Source organism: Paramormyrops kingsleyae, chromosome 17, assembly GCF_048594095.1.
Source record: "Paramormyrops kingsleyae isolate MSU_618 chromosome 17, PKINGS_0.4, whole genome shotgun sequence".
NCBI lineage: Eukaryota > Metazoa > Chordata > Actinopteri > Osteoglossiformes > Mormyridae > Paramormyrops > Paramormyrops kingsleyae.
In genome coordinates this window covers 21,767,474-21,788,006 of record NC_132813.1, presented here as the reverse complement: position 1 = coordinate 21,788,006, position 20,533 = coordinate 21,767,474, and the positions used below count along the sequence as shown (strand labels likewise).

General features: G+C 46.1%; 1 protein-coding gene across 11 annotated transcripts in view; it reads left to right on the top strand.

The window, feature by feature from the left end:
* The window catches only part of frya (furry homolog a (Drosophila)), a 74,580-nt gene that overhangs the window by 19,035 nt on the left and 35,012 nt on the right, over window positions 1-20,533 (top strand). For 9 of the 11 annotated variants that reach the window (XM_072701434.1, XM_072701435.1, XM_072701433.1 and 6 more), the window contains exons 2-20: window positions 3,201-3,400; window positions 8,276-8,329; window positions 10,446-10,585; window positions 11,665-11,755; window positions 11,894-11,973; window positions 12,049-12,129; window positions 13,742-13,910; window positions 14,466-14,558; window positions 14,666-14,764; window positions 15,231-15,332; window positions 16,245-16,348; window positions 17,085-17,193; window positions 17,460-17,546; window positions 18,145-18,316; window positions 18,447-18,579; window positions 18,875-18,982; window positions 19,115-19,370; window positions 19,699-19,866; window positions 19,955-20,041. In XM_072701434.1, coding sequence (XP_072557535.1) covers window positions 3,281-3,400; window positions 8,276-8,329; window positions 10,446-10,585; window positions 11,665-11,755; window positions 11,894-11,973; window positions 12,049-12,129; window positions 13,742-13,910; window positions 14,466-14,558; window positions 14,666-14,764; window positions 15,231-15,332; window positions 16,245-16,348; window positions 17,085-17,193; window positions 17,460-17,546; window positions 18,145-18,316; window positions 18,447-18,579; window positions 18,875-18,982; window positions 19,115-19,370; window positions 19,699-19,866; window positions 19,955-20,041 — 2,253 coding nt within the window. In that variant the 5' untranslated portion in view covers window positions 3,201-3,280. Of the gene's footprint in view, window positions 1-49; window positions 347-1,096; window positions 1,116-3,200; window positions 3,401-8,275; window positions 8,330-10,445; window positions 10,586-11,664; window positions 11,756-11,893; window positions 11,974-12,048; window positions 12,130-13,741; window positions 13,911-14,465; window positions 14,559-14,665; window positions 14,765-15,230; window positions 15,333-16,244; window positions 16,349-17,084; window positions 17,194-17,459; window positions 17,547-18,144; window positions 18,317-18,446; window positions 18,580-18,874; window positions 18,983-19,114; window positions 19,371-19,698; window positions 19,867-19,954; window positions 20,042-20,533 lie in introns of those variants that run through there. The other 2 variants (XM_072701431.1, XM_072701436.1) reach the window with 2 other exon arrangements.

The following is a 20,533-nucleotide window of genomic DNA, read 5'->3' as shown; positions in this document are numbered from 1 at the left end:
CTCTCGTCACCGCGCGTCGTGGCTCGGCTAAAAATTGCCGGCTGACCTTCAGTGCGGGGAAGGCGCCGGGCGGTCACAAGGCTGAAGACAGCCGAAGACGGAGCTGGGAGAGACCGGCGTGGCGTCGAGCCGTGCCAGTGTGCTGTGCCTCCGCCGCCTCCCGCTGTGCGCCACGTGCCCGCCCTCCGCCATGGCGGCAGTATGCCCGGGCAGCAGGAGCTAGAGACCCTCCGGCGCCGCGTTATGGACGTTTACTGGGGGCTCGGCCGTCACTCGCCTGCCGGCATGGAGGGCACCACCATGTGCTGGAGTAAGGCCAGGTTCATCAGCTTCATCAAGGACCTGGGTAGGTGTGTGTGGGGGGGGCGCAGGTCGGGCGTATGCAGTGAGAATTTCTGGAGGGGTGGGAAGCATGCTAACCACCCCCCAGCCACACTCCACCCTTTGTGGGTCCCTGCTTAAGATTCTAGAGCTGTGTTCCCCAGTCCGGTTCTGAGGGACCCACAGTCGGTCCGTGTTTTTGCTCCCTCCCAGCTCCCACATAGACTGTCTGTGGATCCTCGAGGACCAGATTAGGAATCCCTGATCTAGAACAACTAACCTCCCCCATCCTAAAATGGGTGGGTTTTTTTTGTGATGTTTTTTTATCCAGTCGTCTAGAAAACAGCTTGTATTTAAAGCCAGAACTGTAGCTATAAAATTATTAAACACTATTTAAAGTTTTCATGTTCAAAGACAACAGGACCTGGAAGTCTGAAATGCTTGTAGTGGTTTGTGATCAACGTAAAGTGTTGCCTGCTTAGCCTTTGTAATATCAGAAACTGTTTAATCGTCGGGACAGTCCAGTTTCTCATGGAGGCCATCAGCAGTGCAGGGGGGTCCAGATGGGTGGCTTTCAGGGAGTGGACCCCCCCCCCGCCGCTCCCCCTCTGTCCCCTGCATCCCACAGACACCTGACTCGTCCGATCTGGTGGGCATCTTGCCACTCATGGCACTCGATGACATCGAGGCATTTCCATCCAGTCAGGAGCGTTTAACAGCGAAGCCCGCAGAGATAAGAATCACTTACCCAGGATTCCAGGATTGCTTCAGTGAACATCTTGACTTTTAGAGATGTGGGTGTAGACTTGTGAATTATAAGCTATACTCATTAGTGACGCAGGATACACTTGTACTTTAAAGGAATATGAAATTATTTTTAGAAAATATACTGTCTGTATTGTATGTGTGTATATATGCAAATATATTCCTAATTTTTCTTGTAGTTGATTATCAAATAATACTCTGCATATTTTCTTGTCCTCATTTAAAGACTGGATTGCCATATATTTCCAGTTTGCAGCCCGCAGTTTTTCCCATGATTCAACAGGGCTCTCTAAGGATGACATCGCTTGTGCCTCATGACAGTGAAATGCACACTGGGTGCTGTAGAGAGCCACAGGAAGCCAGTGATGTGTGTGGCAGGACAGAAGGAAATGCGGCTTTTATTGCTTAAAGGAGCTACTGTTTTTGGTGTCAATTGGCACAACCTCATTCATTCTTACTGCTTAAATCCAGTTCTGATCCGGGCTCTGCCCTTTGTGTGTGTGGGTGTGTGTGTGTGCGCGTGTGTGTTGTTCTGTGTGTGTGGTTCTGTGTGCCTTTTTCTGTGTGTGTGTGTGTGTGTGTGTGTGGTTCTGTGTGTGAGACTGTGTGCGTGTATACAGTATGTGTGTGTGTGTGCGCGCATGAATTTCACCATGAGCTGCAGAACAGACTCCTAAAAACCACATTCTTGTTTGCATCAGAGATTAACTGTAAACAGATGCACGAATGGTGCAGATTCCAGATAAAATAAACACGACTAACCGTAAGCGGAGTCATTCACTTTTAATGAATCTTCCCTTCCTGCAGTGTTCAGTGTCCTTGTGCTTTTACATTCTACAGTAAATAACACACAAGGTTATGGCAGCACGGTGAAGTGACTTGCTGCTGGTTTAGTGTTTGCATCTTCTGAGAATCTTGCTGGTCTGCTTCTGTTTGTTTAAATCTGTGAGTTTATGGGGGGGGGGGGGGTCTCTCCCTGCTTCTCCTCTCCAGCGCATAACCTCAGTCTCCTGCCTGTTGCATCTTGCAAACAAAATCATTAGATGAGATGAGCATGATGATGGTTTGACTTATATTGGCCCCTGAGGAGACCTTGGTGGTCAGGCGGTCACGGTCAGGCGGTCATGGTCAAAGGTTTCCTGGGTCACAGGTCCAGTTCATGTTCTGTTCCCTCACTGAGGCTGGAATGTTTAATTGATGGGGTGTTTTCTGCCTAAAAGCTTATCTCCTGCACACCCAAAATGTATCATTTGTAAGCTGTGAAACTTGGTATCAGCCCAATCCAAGATTTTTTTAAGTATTATTTTTATTGTCGATGATGGTGTTTTGATGCAGGTATCTGAGTAACTTTAGTGCGTTTAGTATGATTTTGGTCTCTTTAGGATGTGATGCACTGTTAAGGTGTGGTTTGTGTCTTTCTTTCTTTTGTTTAGAAATCCATGCAGTCACCCCCTGAGAAATGAGGATGTTTACCGTTTTTGTGTCTGCTGTCACATGTGCCCCCCCACCCCCCACCCCCGCATAAGTCAGTCTAGCTGCTGCAGCTGCTGACTATGAGGCCTTAGTTAATGCATGTGGGCTGTGAATGATCTGTGGCAGTCAGGGCAGCTGAGAGGCAGAGGGCAGGAAAAATGTAATGTCTGAAAACTCAAGAAATGTCAGAAAACAACCTGCGAGTGAATGAGCCCAGTGTTCGGGCCGGAGGGTTAGGAATCAGGTTTAAATCTTTATAATGCTTTATTTAATCATATCTGTGAGTCAGGTTTATAAATTAATCACATTTTTTTATTTTAATGATTGAAAATGCAGGTCCTATTTTTATTTTAGTGAAGTGCATGTGTTGATGGTAATTATTTTTGCATTTTGTGTTTTGGTGATAAATTTTCAAAATTAACTCGCTGTACCTAACTATGGAGAGTTTATTTGTGTCATCAGGCGAGTTATGTAAACTAAAAAGAGGAGGATAGCTGAAATTCCAGTGTTTGGTGGGGGTGGGGGGTGATTGATGTTAACTGGAAATGTATTCTCTGAGATGTTGACTGACATCTGCCTCTGTGTGTGTGTGTGTGTGTGTGTCTGTCTGTCTGTCTGTATACGGGTGCTTGCATCCGCAGCATCACCAGTGGGGAACGGATACGCCAAAGCCCCCCCCATCCCTGTATCCAGCGTCCCGGGGGAGAAGGAGCCTCCCGCTATGTTGCCCCTCAGCGTGGACCCCGAGAGTCGGCCCGGCGAGTACGTCCTCAAGAGCCTCTTCGCCAACTTCGCCACGATGGCCGAACGCAAGATCCGCATCGTCATGGCCGAGCCGCTGGTGAGAGATTAAACACCCACCCATGTCTCTGCTACTTCCACACAGCCTTTTCATCTCTCAGCTTCTGTAAGCTTTGGGGGGAAAAAAATGTGTCTGACCACGTGGAAGCTGTTTACGACGAGAACCCTGAGAAGCAGCTCTTGCTTGAAGCTTCACGCTGTGAGCAGGTGACTGAGGTCACGACCCCACGTGTCAACAATAGCGGGACTGCTCATAACTCAGCCCTGCCTGCTGCGTTAATACGCAGTTCCTCCAGACAAAACAAAGAAGCCTGCTGTGTCCAATTGTGAAATCTCTTACGGGCCATAATTATTGTCGATAAAATCTGCCAAAGCTCCCTTTTCAGTGTAAACCTCCCCAACCCTCTCATGCTGAGTAAAGGGGACTTTGTGCCGCGTGAATAAACGGATCCTCAGTGGGCCGTAAGGGCTGCAATATTCATATCTAATGGTTCTATTAACATGTACGTTACAGATGATAAGCAGCATTATTTAACACGTATGCACTGTGAAGTACTTCCAGATACATTCACGGTGAGCCCATTTAGGAGTGTCAGCACTGGGAACGACCTCTGGGCTTCAGGCTGGACAGTCTGAACTTCCTCATGAGACACTCAGACTTAAGCAGGTGATAAAGAGACTTAGCCAGACATTTAGCCAATGGTGGAGGGTTAGTTTTCACAGCTTTGTACCTTAAAGTTAGTGGAGTGGAAGCAGCTGGCCTCGATGCCCGTGTTACCCCTGCGAGTGGCAGAGAGCGGCGTGAGCTCCGCAGACAAAGAGGGACTTTTCTTTGGTGATGGTTGCTTGTGTTACTTAGTGGGTCAGCTGGCTGCTTCCGCACCACCTCACATCCCAGGCGTGGCTCGTCTCTTGAGAGGCCGCACCCGCCTTAGACAGAGGAACTACTCATGCTACCTGTAGTGTTTGCTGAAATCTCAGGATGTGAAACGTTTGCTTTTAATACGGTGCGGCTCAGCTGACCGGTCAGCTCCACCTTCAGCTTGGAGCTCAGGGAGGTGCTGAGGGAGGTGCTCTGGGCTCCTTCATCCCTGACCTGGTCTTCAGCCCAACCCCCACACTGCTTGTGTTTACTCTTCTTACTGAATGTGCATGAGTGTGTGTGTTATTGCCTGTGGATGCATTTAAGTACAACTGTTTACCATATCTTGTGTTGTGTTATGTGCATCTTTGAGTGAAGTATGTGTTTTTATGTGCTTGGAGAAGGCCTTTTGGACGAGTGCAGTGCCTGGTTAGGCTGATTGTGTGTGTACGTGTGTTACATATGTATCTGTCTGTGTTAAAAGGGTATGCTAAATAGCGCAGTTTTAAAGCCCTTCGTTTGCTGTTCGTTTGCAGGAATCTGTGTGTGTTTGTTTTCACGCCGGCCTGCTCCTACACGGAGGGAGACCAGCAAAGGATACAGGTTAAAATTAACTGCCTGCTTGGGGCCTCCATAGCGTGTCTTGGTTACAAGGGAGTTGCTGTGAGCCGGGCAAATGGAGGAGACAGGAAAATATCCAGTTCCCATTTTCACTAAATCAGAAACCAAAGCCTGAGACTGAGCTTCCCAGAGCGTGCGCTTCTGATTCCGGAATGGTCCGGCCGCTCTCATCTCTCACCGAGCTATGTCTTCATTCTGATTAAATTACACCAGGAGTTTATCGACAGTATACCCCCTGCCAGCTCCCTGGTCTTCAAAACCACAACCGGCCTGAACGTGCTGGAGGTTCATATTGAAATGATCACCATTCACGATGGCCTGTGTCTTATGGCTTTTTCAGCAAACCTTTTCTCAAATTCATTGCAAAAACTGATTTTAAACTTAAGCTTAGAAATAGAAGTTTAGAAAAGGGGGCAGCTTGATGGCCCTGATTGGATACGGGGTGTTGTATGGCTGTTCTGTGACCAGAAGGTTGCTGGTTCAAACCCCATATTTGGCAGAGTGATTTTATCATTGGGTTCTAACCCAAAATTGCTTCTGGGACTGTCTGAACCAGCATTCTCAGTTCTATGTTGCATAGGATAAAAGCATCTGCTAAACGTCGAGGTTTCAATCCCACCCGTGCTCCGTATGTGTGGAGTTGTGTGGGTTTTGTTTGAGCACTTCTGCTTTGCTCCCATAATCGAAAAGCACGCAGTGAGGTGAGTTAGTGTCTCTGAGTTGCCTTTTGTGTGTGCATGAACCCTGTGATAGACTGGTGTCGCATTCCATATTTTCCAAACTTTGGAAACTACTCCAGGGTCACTGCATTCCTGTTCCGACTGAGCACTGTAGAAGGTGGATGGATGCAGCAATGAGTTAGTTTGAATGATTAGTTATTTTTAATATATCCTCCTGGTTAAGGATGAAGGGGTCCTTCTCGACCTGCATTTTTTAATGTTAGTTTAGATGTTAGCTTTGTTAGCAACCTAGATAAGGAACCAAGACCAAACCACCAGGTGATATGTGTAAGTCCTCAGGGTTAATAACGTGGAAAGAGCAGAGTGAATCTCCAGTGTGGCACCAGTGCAACCAGCTTAGAGGCGTGCGTTCCTGTTAGCGCTGTTACCCTCCCACATGCATTGCTCATTGCTAACCGGCTACTGGCGTATCTTTTCACACCAGTCATCAGAGGTGGAAATTTCAGTTCCAGAACGTACTAATCCAGACCAAGGTTTTGTTTTAACCAACCACTTGAATACTCTGTGAGTATGTCTCTCTATATCCTCCTGAGACCCAAGGAAAAAAGTGTCCTTCAATTTTAGGTTATTTGTGATTTTCTATGTCTTTGGAGGAAATAAGACATCTTACAATTTAGATTTTTTCAATTTTATTTTTAATTTCACAACATGTCCTCTTTAGTGCACAACAGAAATAAATATGTTACATCAGTGAAAAGACAGATGCAAAAACAAAATGTCCACTACAATGGGCATAAATGAGTGGGTGGGGTCTCAGGAGGATACTGAACTGGTGTTTGAAACTAAATCTTGGTCTGGATTTGTACTTTCTGCACCTGAAATTTCCACCTCCGCCAGTCAGAGATCGTTATCTCACTTCCTTTTCACATGCCTCCTCTCTCCAACATGTTCCCTCTGAGGTATAAAGCAGCCATTCCCCTTGTTTAGAGATGCCCAGGATAACATGGGCTGACACATGTGTGGGTTAATGTGCAAGCCTGCTATCGGATACTAATGTGATTCTGATTGAACATCAGATGGTCGCAGTATGATGGATTTCAGGGGCAGCAGTATGTCAGACTTGTATTATTATGTTTTAGTGGCTGATTCTTGTCCAGCAGACTGTACGTAATGAGGGTCACCAGTCCATGTCCTGGACAGATACAGGGCTAAGGAGGACAACACAGCACTGGTTTATGCTTTTGGGGAAAGTTTTCAAATTCCAGTTCTTTAGAATCTACTGTATGTGATGTACACGGTTCTGTGCAAAAATCTATGGCAGTAAAAGATAATTATGTTTAAATAATAAGTTTTAACACAATATTATGTCTGTCAAAGTGTGTGAGCTTAGCCATTTTGAAACCTCTCCTAAAATCACCCCAGTATTTGTAGCAAACATCCAATTCATCCATGTATTTGTTGACTTGACCACTAGCATACCTTGTTTGGTTAATCAATACCTCATTGAGTTATTTAATTAAGTAATTCATTTTAATTAGTTGGTGGTGACATTTAATCAATACATGGAATGACTGGGGTGCCCCTGAGGAGAATTTTGGGAACTGAAGTGGTGGTCATTTAGCCGTCCACCTAGATATTAGTAACTTTTTGGAGAACAGAAGAAATTCTAGAGCGACTGGGTATAAGGGTCTTGCTCAGAGGCCAATTGTGAAATCACTCAGCTGACTAGGGGATTTGAACAAATGACCTTCTGATCACAGAGGCAGTGTCCTAACTCACTGAGCTACACACCGAGCTACAATAGTCCCTCCCCCTCAAGTCTGTAGTTCTGTTTGGGTGAACGCCATGAAAAGCTTTTCTCTTTTTCGCGCGAAAAAATGACCTCCTGCTGAATATTCATAGGCGGGAAAAAAACAAACAAAACAGACGAGGTCAGTGAGAGGTACAGTCCGGGCCATTGTGTGGGTCAGCCGGACTGCTGTACCACCTCGCTCAGAGCTGGACGTCCTCCCCGGTCCAGGGCAACAGCCCCCCCCCCCCAGCCCCAACCGACGGTCCTGTGTGGTTTTGCGGATCAAGAGCCCCAGCTGCATTGCTACAGATAAAAGCCCTGGGTCAGTCCACTTCTGCAGAAAGACGAATACTGTGACTCCCTGTCCATGGAAGGAAATGGTACATTCCAGAAATGTTTGTACTTTGTTCACTTCCATTGATAAGATTTGAACAAAGTGTATTGTGACTAAAAACAAACTTCTAGCATTGTCAAAACTAATTATTTAATGTAGGTGCAGATGTTTATCCTCTGTGACTAAAACAGGATTCTATGGCAGTTACGGGCAATTGTGTAATTATTGTTTATTCATGTCTTCATGCACGATTTGCTGGGTCCCCTGCTGTTCCCATCATCCTCTGCAATACATCCTTTGCCAGAGCCCGGGAAAATCGGAAGAAAGCATCAGCTGACCTGGGCTCTCAGACAAAGAAACACTCAAGAAAAAATATGACTAAGGTGCTGACGTCCCTAATGACAGAGCTGTGATGGACTGAGTTCTAATGGGACTTCATCATGATGTGTCCTCACTGATTAAACACAGCAGCCAATAATAGAGCATCGCTTCTGTCTGACATCAGCGGCCAGGGTCCAGACTGACTGATGGGGCTCCCTCTTTTCAGTCAGAAGTGAGCTGAGAACTTCCGGAAGCTTCTTTGACGCTCCTGCTCTTGCCCTGCTGACGGAGATTTATCTCTGCAGGAAAAGCCGCTGACGAAGTCGCTGCAGAGGGGCGAGGATCCACAGTTTGATCAGGTCTGTGCCGGCGAGGGGAGTTGGGTCCGACCGGGAAAAAGTCTGCAAGTTTCAGAGAGAGATTACAGACAGGGTGACAGGCAAATAATCAAAAACACAGCTGGATTTGTCTCTTACAAATTCAAACTTTTGGTACCACTTTGCTTAAAGCAGTCATCATAACACACTATAGATACCTTCCAAATGCATTATAGTGGTCAGTATAAGCCATTATAATGCATTACGAAGGTATTTATAGTGCAATATAAATGAGACCTTCATAGAGCATTCATAATGCATAATAAAATGGCTATAATATGTTGTGCTTTTTTTTAGATAGTTATGGCCATATTTATAATACTTTATGAACGCCTTGTAATGCATTATGAAGGTATCTATAATGCATTATAAATGAGTGCTTTAAGTAAAGCATTACCAAACTTGTGATGGTTTGATGGCCCAAAAAGAACATTCCTTTAACTCCTCTCTCTCCTCTGTGTGCCACCGATACCCCCATCTCACACCCAGATGGTTAGGGTTAGGGTTAGGGTTAGGGCGAAACCCCCCATGCGGCAGAGCCGATGCTGTAAAATGCGCCGTCTGCCTGAATCCCGCCTTGCAGCCCTGCCGGTTCAGTTAGTGTAACTGTCCTGCACAAATTTGCCCTACATTTAAATTTATAATTGTGCTTAATTTTCATCCCTTTTTTAGCCCAAATCAGGTCAGTCATTAATAGGTAGTCGGGATGCGTGCAGCGAATGTGGCTTAAAGTGCGCTGATTCTCTCTCGACTGGTGGCCTAGGAGGATGACGGCTGCATGCAGAAAGGAGCGGTTTGCGAGCCCTTAATTTGGAGGGTGTTGGCCACACAGGGAAAAGGCCGGTCTATGTGTCCTTCATTTGGTAGGTGTTAGCTGCACGGGCAAAGGGCCGGTCTGTGTGTCCTTCATTTGGTAGGTGTTAGCTGCACGGGCAAAGGGCCGGTCTGTGTGTCCTTCATTTGGTAGGTGTTAGCTGCACGGGCAAAGGGCCGGTCTGTGTGTCCTTCATTTGGTAGGTGTTAGCTGCACAGGCAAAGGGCCGGTCTATGTGTCCTTCATTTGGTAGGTGTTAGCTGCACGGGCAAAGGGCCGGTCTGTGTGTCCTTCATTTGGTAGGTGTTAGCTGCACGGGCAAAGGGCCGGTCTGTGTGCCCATGCTGCTCCCCCTTTGCTGATGTGTGCCACGCCTGGCTTAATGAGGAGCATACAGATGCAGCAAGGCCCCTGGGGCCACAGTGGCTGTTTACTTGGGGGGGGGGTGCTCAGTAGGTGTGGGACAGGCCGGGGGGCCCATGAACCTGCCCTTTGAGAGCCACACTGCGGCATTTGTCAGCCGGCTTAGCGGCCTTTCATGGGCTGCACAGAGCGTGGATTCATCACGAGCCCGGCGCTGAATGAAGGGGCCGCTGTGTCTGTGGCAGTGCCCCCACCCAGCCACCCCCAGCCCCTGCTCCCTTGCGGTCGCCCAGACCAGACGGCCCGCCCCCCCTTCCTGTGTGTGGCGAGCTGGAGTCACTGTGCTCCACCTTTCCTTCCTGTCCTCGCCCTCCCTTAAAGGGGAGGGGTACCTCCAGGGAACCTCGTGATAAAGCCCCCCCTCAGGAGGACAGAGCCAGGTCCATCCCGGCTGAGCTGCGTACTTGGCTGTCCCTGGGTTATGGTCACGGGTGCCTGACCCAATAGGGGGCATCAACTCTGCTTCCTTGGACCTCAGTTTGTGCCAGGGGGCTGCAGTGTTAGTATCTATGTCCTCAGTAGAATCATCTCAGATCATCATGGGTAAATTAAGGCATTTGCTTTTATTTTTTATTTACAAATATTATTTACAAATAGTTAGAGGAAAATAGTGGTTAAGGACAAAGACTTCTAGCTGTTGTACATATTAACCATAATATGAATAAATGTTTTCTTGGATAAAAGTCTTAATCACCTTAATAATAAATCATCCATCCATCCATCCAGCTACAAATCCTGTACGGGGTCATGTGGTGATCTCGCACCAAAATAAAATATCTTTTGCTTTGACGTTATCTGTTAGCTTGTTTGTTAGGCCGTGTATGTGCTGATTAACGGCGGCGGCGGCCCTGTGCCCTGCAGCTGATCAGCACCATGAGCTCGCTGGCGGAGTACTGCCTGCCTTCCATGCTGCGCACTCTGTTCGACTGGTACAAGCGGCAGAACGGGATGGAGGACGAGTCGCACGAGTACAGGCCCCGCGCCAACACCAAGTCCAAAAAGTGAGACCTGCTCTGCTTTTCAGAATTATTATTATTATTATTATTATTATAATATTTATATGACTGCTTATCCCATTTTGGGTTGCCTGAATCAGCCTGGAACTCCCCAGAGGGCATCGGTCACAAGGCTGGGGACACTACATGTTTTTAAACAATGACACAGTTATATCCAACCAAACACGCCTTATTTAGACTAATTTGGAGGTCTTGCCCACTTCCCTGTTTGCTCCCCTGTTTAGAGGCAGTAGTGCAGCACAGTACTAAGTCAGACAAGGCGGTCTGTAAGAGTTCACGGCTCCTCCTGATATACTGCCCTCATTCTTCTTTGCTGACTGCCCAGCGGTTTACGATGGCCCCTCCATTAATAGTACTCCCCAAGTAGAAAAATGAAAGGGCTGATGATCCTCCATCTTTGTGACATGGGTCATATCCATCCACCTCATCCTGTCATTCAGAAAGAGGTCACCATAGTTAATGACCTTGGCAAGCAAGTGTCCTGGCCTCTCCTAGTGACTACTGTACATCTCCTCGTACAATAAGGGTGCAGTAACATTAATGCTGTTGCGTGTCCATGCAGCAGAACAGGTTGGGGGGGGGGGGCATAGAGTACTGTAATCCATTAATTGCGCTGGTGGAAGTGATGTTAGAAAAAGTCTAACCTCCCCAGCCCAATGAGGTGCAGCCTTGAGCCTTGAGCCGTATCTCGATCGTGTGAGCAGTGTCATTGATTAATAACATCAAGGCTGCTTGTGTTTAGATCCTGTGTGCACAATAAACTTGGGTTTCAGGGAGGATGAAGAGTAACTCGCTCAGGCACACAACCTCAGTAAAGCTGTTTTTAACCTAATTTATTAACCCAGTAATATTGCGATTTCAAGATCAAGATGTGTCAAATCTAGCTTCATGATGTATGTACCGGATAAATGCAGGTCTTTCTTATGACATATTTCTGTGTGTAGAAATAAAAAGTTCATAAAAAACACCAAATTGTCCACAATAGCAGTGGGGATGCAGATATCTCATGGCTATAGTGCCGCTGTGACAGGGTTAGCGCCTCTGACTCTGCCGTTCTCTTGTAGTGATGAGCAGCAGAAGGATTTCCTACTTGAAAGGAGGGATCTGGCCATTGACTTCATCTTTTCCCTGGTTCTTATTGAAGTTTTAAAGCAGGTAACCTTCTGAGCCGTCAACCTGGACAGGAATTGGCTTTCTGTCCTGTCAGTCATTTTTTCAGAAATGTAAACATCCTGTCATGATGTTTTGATTTTTTTATTAAAAATCTGTCTCCTGCTCTGTCTTCATAAACAGATCCCTCTTCATCCAGTTCTGGACAGTTTGATTCTGGAGGTTATTAACCTGGCGTTCAAGCACTTTAAATACAAAGAAGGGTGAGGATTTCACTCTTTCTGGCAACTTTTCAGCCTGACTTTTAGAAGAGAAACTAACTTGCTTTTCTTTCACAGATACCATGGCCCCAGTGTGGTCAACATGCACATTGTGGCTGACCTCTACGCTGAAGTCATAGGAGTCTTAGCCCAGTCTAGGTGAGTCTAAGCAGGAGGGGTGTACATCAAACTGCTTCGTCACCTACCAAGCAGTTGCGTTATGTTGTTGTAAATCTCTGATTTAATGTAAAATTAATTATTGCTTTCATGTGTGACCTGTGAAGTGCAATTTGACACAGCGGACATGTGACTGTAGATACTGCAGTTTTGAATCACAGACTGGCATCTCAGTATGACACTCTCCTGTCCTGTAATAAAATAGAAGCTTACACAGATTCCTGTCCGCTGATGACGCAAGGGAATGAGTTTGTTTTTCCGTACATGTTTATCCTATACGGCAAGCCCTGTAACAATGCATTATATAATAATGCCACATTATGCAACGACTCAAAAGAATGTAATAAACTGAATGATCTTAATAATAACAAAGATAATGATTATGATAATAATAATAAGAATAGGGTAATGCTGCAATATAAAATTGTATTTTAGTCTATAAATTAAACATTTTGTCGGGTTATTACATAATGTGGTGCTGTTCCACAGTGTGTAACGACGCATTATGTAATAACATCACATGTTGAAAATGTTGAAAATTTGTTATATTTTGTCGAGTTACCAAGTCCTGCGAGCCCTAAGCCACAAAGGCTCAGTGACATCTTGGGGCTTATTGCCTCGTTACTGGGCTGTCCCTGGTTTTCGCCTGTTTTATTCACTCCGTTGAGTGAGACGGAAATCCGCAGTAGTTCAAAGCATGGGTCCCCAAAGGCCGAGTGTCTGTGATGAGAGGACAGGGAGGAGAAAGGTGCTTTCAGCAAAGCCCTGTCCGATTTCAGAGACATCAGCTGTCAGGAAACATGAAAGGTCACATCTCTCCTATTCGGGATAATATACTGGTACAGTCCTTCAGAAAGGCACCACAGCGTCTATTGGAGAAAACTGTATCTATTTGTTTGACTGGCTCTTTTGTTCAAAGTGACTTTGCATAAAATGACAGACAAAGAGTGTCAGTACAGACCTGTGTGTAGGGGCTGGAACTGAGACACAACAGAGTGTAAACCAAAAGACACTTGTCTGGGGGGTAGAGCTTCCCATACTAGGTCTGGAAATTGGTGTCTGTTTATCAGGGAGGGCCTGTACTCCACATCACTCCAGCAGCGAACAAATCCTTAAAATAGAGAGCAGCAAAGCATGCCTACATTCCAAACCAGTATCTGTTTTATTCTTCATAAAGTGAGCTGGAACCTGTAATAGGGGAACATGGTTATTTTTCTAACTGTAGTTCCAGAATTAGTCTTTGAATTATGTACCAATCAAATGCATTTATGAAGTTCGATATTTTTACGTTATTATGTTTGCATTTGTATACATGTGTGTTTGGATACGTGTGGCCACAGGCCTGGTCATGCCGGTGGCCAACTATAAAACATCCCTGTGTGCTAAATGGGTTGTTTGTTTTCTGGTGTGGCTTGATGACCGTGGCTGGCTCAACTGTATGGTCCCATCCACCCCAGCATTCTCACCATCGTTCAAATATTCAGGTTTACAATCCACTCCAGTATTGGCCTCCCCCACTTAAAGAGTGTTAATTCCTCTCTCCCCGCTGTGTGCATGCACTGGCCGACTGCGCTAATCATATCCGCCGCTGCAGGTTCCCCGCCGTGAAGAAGAAGTTCATGGCAGAGCTGAAAGAGCTCCGGCAGAAGGAGCAGAGCCCTGCCGTGGTTCAGAGCACCGTCAGCCTCATCATGGGCGTCAAGTTCTTCCGCATCAAGATGTACCCCGTGGAGGACTTCGAGGCCTCCTTCCAGTTCATGCAGGTGAAGCTCTCTGCCCTGAACATCTAGTCTCACAGTAACGGCAGGCATCTGCTTTTGCGTGGGACCTAATCGAGTCAGCTCTATTACTGTCAAGCCTCATCTTCGCCGTATTAGATAAAGGAGAGATTTGAATGTTTTCTACCCCACGATTTTAGATAAAAACATGAACTTGATTATTTGTATGGCGACACGTGAAAAGAAATGTACCTTAGGTACAAATGTAATAGTGTTTTTTTTTTTTTTAAAGTAATTTAATAGGTAATGTGTCTTTAGGAATATTAGGCCTAAGAGGGGTTTGTGGTATTCAAAAGCATTAGATATACTTTCTGTATTGGCCAGACCCCTCACCATAGCTTACAAATGAAATCTAATGGAGGGCAGGGAAGATACGCGAGGCTTGTCAGCAGCCGTGCAAGCTGTTCATGGCCGTCCCGTAGCTCTGCACTCTCTGTCCTCTTCCCCTCGTCGGCATCATTCAGCCTCTAGATGGGGACTGATAGGATGTCTGACTGTAATACAAACTGTGCTCTGCTTCTGTGTGCTGTTCCTCTGCAGGAGTGTGCTCAGTACTTCCTGGAAGTAAAGGACAAAGACATCAAGCACTCCTTAGCTGGCCTCTTCGTGGAAATTTTAGTTCCCGTGGCAGCGGTGAGTCATTATCAGCGCACTGCCTGTCTGAACCAAACAGAGTAAGATTCACTGAAACATCAGACCCAGCAGCTTTACCGTTTCTGAAAAAGACGGTTTGCTTCCAGGCTGTGAAAAACGAGGTGAATGTACCCTGTCTGAGGAACTTTGTGGAGACCCTCTATGACATCACTCTGGACCTGTCAACCAGGAAGAAGCACTCACTGGTGAGTCGCTTTCCTCGGGCGCCGATCAAGGCTGACCCGAGGTCCCCAAGGCTGACCATGTGTGACAGTTCCGAAGGTTTCCAGGTGGCTTTGGAACGGAGAACATCTCCACACAGTTGGCCATGTGACAGAGTGAAAGCATTATGCATGACAAATAGATAAAGCAGAAGAGATTGTGATCATCTTCTATAACATCAGTATCAGTGTAGTGATGAAGTGTAGAAATAATTAGTGATAAAATTCAAGTACTTCCTCATGACATGACCGGTATACGTTACCGACCTGCCGGGAGACCTATGCTTGAAATACATCTAATACAAATACACACATCTAATACAATAATATTACAATAATATTATAATGAAATAAAATGGGTATTTTGTAAAACCCATCATTTTAAGCTGCAGGTGTCACCATTAAGTGTTTCTAAGCCCTTTTGACCCTGCAAACCCCCCCCCCCACACAGGCCCTGTACCCTCTGGTGACCTGCCTGCTATGTGTCAGCCAGAAGCAGCTCTTCCTCAGTCGGTGGCACGTCTTCCTCAACAACTGCCTCTCCAACCTGAAGGTAAGCGACGCCACGTGACCCCTGTGCTGCCCCTGCAGGGACACGGGAGGGTTTTGGCGCGTGTGGCAGCTGCAGATGATTTGCCCGCAAACTTAAGTGGCCACTATTGAATAATTAATGGCAGTAATAACTCTGGTTATTATTGAACAACGGGGTGTGGGAGAGATGACTGATATCATGGTCAGGAGCCTTTGTTTTGCAACAAAAGGGCAGGGGGCAGAGATGATTATCTGATGCAGGTACAGGAGAGTATTTTCCCCTTGTTCAGTCCCCACTATCAATTTCAAACTGCTGCGCCTTGATAAACTTATGCTCTTGGCTTCGCTCTGTCCCCTGGACGACACACAAGCACGTCTGTCAAGTGAATCCCTGAATCAAAGAGCCCCCCCCCCCCCTGTCCTCCTGCCTGCCTCATCAGTTAGCGTGAGGAGAGAAGCTACCATGGCAATCTGCTGAATGACATCACAATCCGCTGAGTTTCTAGCAGACGGTTTAAAAGGAGGGAAAAACCATGTAAACCAATAGCACAGGGAATGAGTCAGCTGAAGGGTAGGACCATAGGTGCCAGGCTTTGTGGAGCTGTGTAGGGGGTGGAATACTTCCTGGGAGAAATCTTATAGACCTTAAAATGATTTTTAGTATTAGTAGTGATACGGTAACAGTATAACATAACCTGTATAGCCTTTGTTGCATATCTCTTTATCAGATAAACTCTGGGAAACATGCTCTCTGATTCTTTGTAATTATCAGGCCAAATGGTATAAGTGATCATAGTTGTCAATGTGTTTTCTAACCTCAGGTTACAGAATAATTTTTCTTTCAAGGAAAAGACGATATCGTGTTCCTCACTTGTTGTTATTACGGTAGATTGCCATTGCCATTATGGTTAATGACGAGAGGTTTGCGTTGCAGAATAAGGACCCCAAAATGGCCCGGGTGGCTCTGGAATCGCTGTACCGCCTCCTCTGGGTTTACATGATCCGAATCAAATGTGAGAGCAACACAGCGACCCAGAGGTAATCGCCATATCTCTCGAGTCACTGCAGGTGATCGTGTTGCTCATTCTACAGCTACTAGGAGGCTTACAAAACTATGACACACCCCAACCACTCCCCCCTCAACACACACACCCAGAGACCACTGTGGGGCCTAGCCAAGAGCAAGCTTTCAAAGTTAGTCAGGTCAAAAGATGTTTCTGTTTCAAAACTACTAGTCCATGAATGTACTTCTCCTTAATACAAATGGAGAGTATACAAATAAATAAAGAAACAAGCAAAAGTTCAAATTCCCAGCTTCATCTCCAGAATTTAATATCCAGTTTCACTTGATCTCACGTCTGAGGTTCATTGACTTATATGGAGGTGAGGCCTCCTGAAATCAGGATAGAAACAACACATAGTTGCCCCTGATAGCTGCATTGCGGGGGGCAGAGAGGGGAGGATCTAGATGAGACAGAAAGGCCTGGAAGAAGACTTCTGAGCCACTGGGAGCTGGCAGTGGGCCAGGTTGCCAGTGTAACATAGCTGGAAAAGAGCCTTGATATCATTGTGAGTGAGTATGTTTGCTTTGTCTTAAGTCACTCTCACCGATATGTAGTGACATCACCTCCTACCGTATATGCAAGTCGATCTTTTTAAAAAGGTGCTTCTCTTTCCTGACATTCCCCTCATTTTCGTCGGGAACGATGAGCTTCTCTCGTACCCGGTTCATGTTATGGCTTGTATCATCACCTGTGTCCCCTCTGTTCCACAGCCGACTCAACACCATCATCTCAAACCTGTTCCCCAAGGGGTCCCGTAGCGTGGTTCCTAGGGACATGCCGCTCAACATCTTCGTCAAGATCATCCAGTTTATTGCACAGGTGCTTCTAAAACATCCATCCAGCAGCCATATACCTGACACATGGTTTATTCTTCCAGAAATCTCTTTGTCTCTCTCACACGCACACTAATAGTACAGTATTTACAAACAACTCCTATACTTAAAGGACAAACATATATACAATGCCTAACCACTATTCCAAAATAGCTACTCAGCAATTGTTCTCAGTAACACAAACACAGCTATCAACTACCTCAGTTTGTCATTTGATATGCAGGTAACAGTTTTTTTCCCCTCTCAAAACAGGAAAGACTTGACTATGCCATGAAAGAGATCATCTTTGACCTACTTTGTGTTGGCAAACCAATGAAAGCTTTCAACCTTAACCCAGAGGTAAATAAATATCACTTCATTTTTGGAATATAATTATCGAGGTTTGACTGAATGACAAGAGGATTTGTTCTCCTTGGAAATTTGCTTAAAGTCTAGTGTTAAGCATATAGCAAAAATTATTAGTAACACTTTCTATGAATGCCATGTCTATAAGAATATTTGAACACATTCATTCATAACACATTATAATGCATTCATAAAGCATTATAAGCATAGCTATAAATATTTAGAAAAATGCATAATACATTATAGCGATGTGTACAATGCATTATGAATTTATCTATAGTGCATTATACATGAGAGCTTCATTGGAGCTTATGAAGTATTATAATCAACACTTTAATGCCTTACACCTGTCAATAAAAGATGCTGCAATGCTTTATTAATTCTTATATCGACCGTTATAATGCATTATGAAGGTAGCTGTAATGCATTATAGATCACAGCTTTAGGTAAAGTGCTGCTGTATGTTCCATGGTAAAATAAACCAAAGTGAGATAGTCTGAATGTGTTACAGTAGAAAAGCAAACTTGCAGTGACAGACAGGGATCTTGGTAGCAGCAGTAGTCTGACTAACATCCTTTTGTTGTCCCATCAGAGGATGAACATTGGCCTCAGAGCATTCCTGGTTATTGCCGACAACTTGCAGCAGAAGGATGGAGAGCCCCCCATGCCGAACACCGGGGCCACACTGCCCTCAGGAAATACACTCAGGGTGAAGAAGACCTATCTGAGTAAGACCCTGACTGAGGAAGAAGCCAAACTCATCGGTAAATGACTGTCATCTCCTGCGCTGTCCGAACACTGCAGAATTTTACCTCCATTCCTTCGTTGACAGATGCACCTCTATCCGCTTGTCGCTCCCCTTCATGGTGCTTGCCTCTGTTTGGCACTCCACAGGCATGGCCATGTACTATTCGCAGGTGCGCAAGGCCATCGACAGCATCCTGCGGCACCTCGACAAGGAGGTGGGCAGGTGCATGATGCTGACCAACGTGCAGATGTTGAACAAGGAGCCGGAGGACATGATCACGTAGGTCTCACCCTCGTTCAGTGGTTTCTGTCCATGTTCATGACCAGTGCATCCTCTCGGTCCATGGTCAGATAGTTGCACTGGGTAGTATTGTAGGCAAATGGGGTTGTCAGCCTGGGTTTTTGAGTTTAAATTCTGGTCATGTCCTTTCATTCCCACCATCCAATGGCATTGGTTTCCTGGTAATGGTCTCTGTAGTGAAGGCCATTGTAAAATTCTTGGTGTAATGAAGGTTGCTTGGGACCTCTAAAAATTGCCCAGAAGTGACCTTGTGGCTTCTTCTCTTCTCTGTCAGAGGGGAACGGAAGCCAAAGATCGATCTCTTCAGGACGTGTGTCGCTGCGATCCCTCGTATCCTACCCGACGGCATGTCCAAGCTGGAGCTCATTGACCTGCTGGCTCGGTGAGCATGTGTGGTGTCATGCTGCAGTTGGCTCAGAAATCCGATTTGTGCGGGATTGTACAAATAAATCAGCACTAGCTTGTCGTAAAAACAGATTAAAACCTGATGTGTGTTTTTCTGTGCGTGTCCCAGGCTGACAGTCCATATGGACGACGAGCTGCGGCTAATTGCCCAGAACTCCCTGCAAAGCCTGCTGCTGGACTTCCCGGACTGGCGGGAGGATGTTCTGTTCGGCTTCACCAGCTTTGTGCTCCGGGAAGTGCAGGATACCCACCAAGGCCTACTGGACTCATCCCTCAAGCTGCTTCTGCAGCTGTTGACGCAGTGGAGGATGGCACTGCAGACACCCAGCAAGGCCCACGAGGCGGCCAGGGCCCGTTCTTCTGAGGTTGGGGGAAATGCTATTTTTCTCTAGGTTCCAAGCACTTATTCTGTACCTGTGGGTTGCCAAGATTTACCTGAAGGATGAGGTACCATATGGCTCAATTATTATTACATGGTTGACATTCTTGGTGACTGTATAAGAATACATTTTCCAAGAAAGTATGTGAAATGGACTCTGGTGGCCGAGGATCTTCTTATTATCTTGTATGTACTTCTTCACCATTCTGTGCATAAAAAGTGATGCATTTAATGTTTCACTGCTGTCTGTGATGTTGGTGCTATCAGTAGCAGGATCTGTGTGTCTCATCCCAGGATGCCACTGTATCTTACAGCTGCTGCAGTCGGGCCCCTCCAGTCAGGGCCCCCATGGTCTGGTCCTGCATGCTGTGGAAGGCCTGGCCCTTGTGCTGCTCTGCTCCTGTCAGACGGGCACCCGGAAGCTGGCCGTCACCATCCTCAAGGAGATCCGCTGCCTCTTCGCGACCATCGGACAGGCGGAAGTGAGTTAGGGCCCGTGAGTCCGGGTGAAGGGGCCAGAGCATTCTAGATCCCATAACCTGTGTCTCTGGTCTTATTTTTGTAATCAAGGACGATGACAAGCCCATGATTGAGGTCTTGGATCAGCTGAGCTCAGCGGCTTTGGAGAGCTTCGTCCACGTGACCGTGTCCGACTCGGTGAGCAGTGCTCTGGGACATTACTTTCGGTCATTGGAACACAAGGGAGGAGAACAGAATAAGAGTTAGACATTGATGGTCTGCTGAATTTATAGCTCATCTCTGTATCATGAGTGCCCATAAATGTCAAGATATTGCTCCTCGCAGCGATTTTGCTACATAATGTTGTAATTTGCACACTGAAACTCAGAGGCTGGCAGGCTGTCAGGTCATTAATTGTTTCTGGTTACTAACGAGGCCCCTGTTCATGCCATTAATTAAGCTTGCTATCTTGCATCGATCGAGTGGTGGGGGGAGGGGGTTTCCACCCATCATAATGCTGCACCCAGTGGTCTGAGGCGTCATGGTTACATAAAACCGCTTTGCTGGTGTGGCAGAGCAACACAGGAGTGATGCGGTGTGAGTCACTAATTACAGGATTGCTACTTTATAGCCTTTTTTTAAAGAGACGTATATAGTTTATTATTTGAGTGACAAGGTGAAATTCTGGAT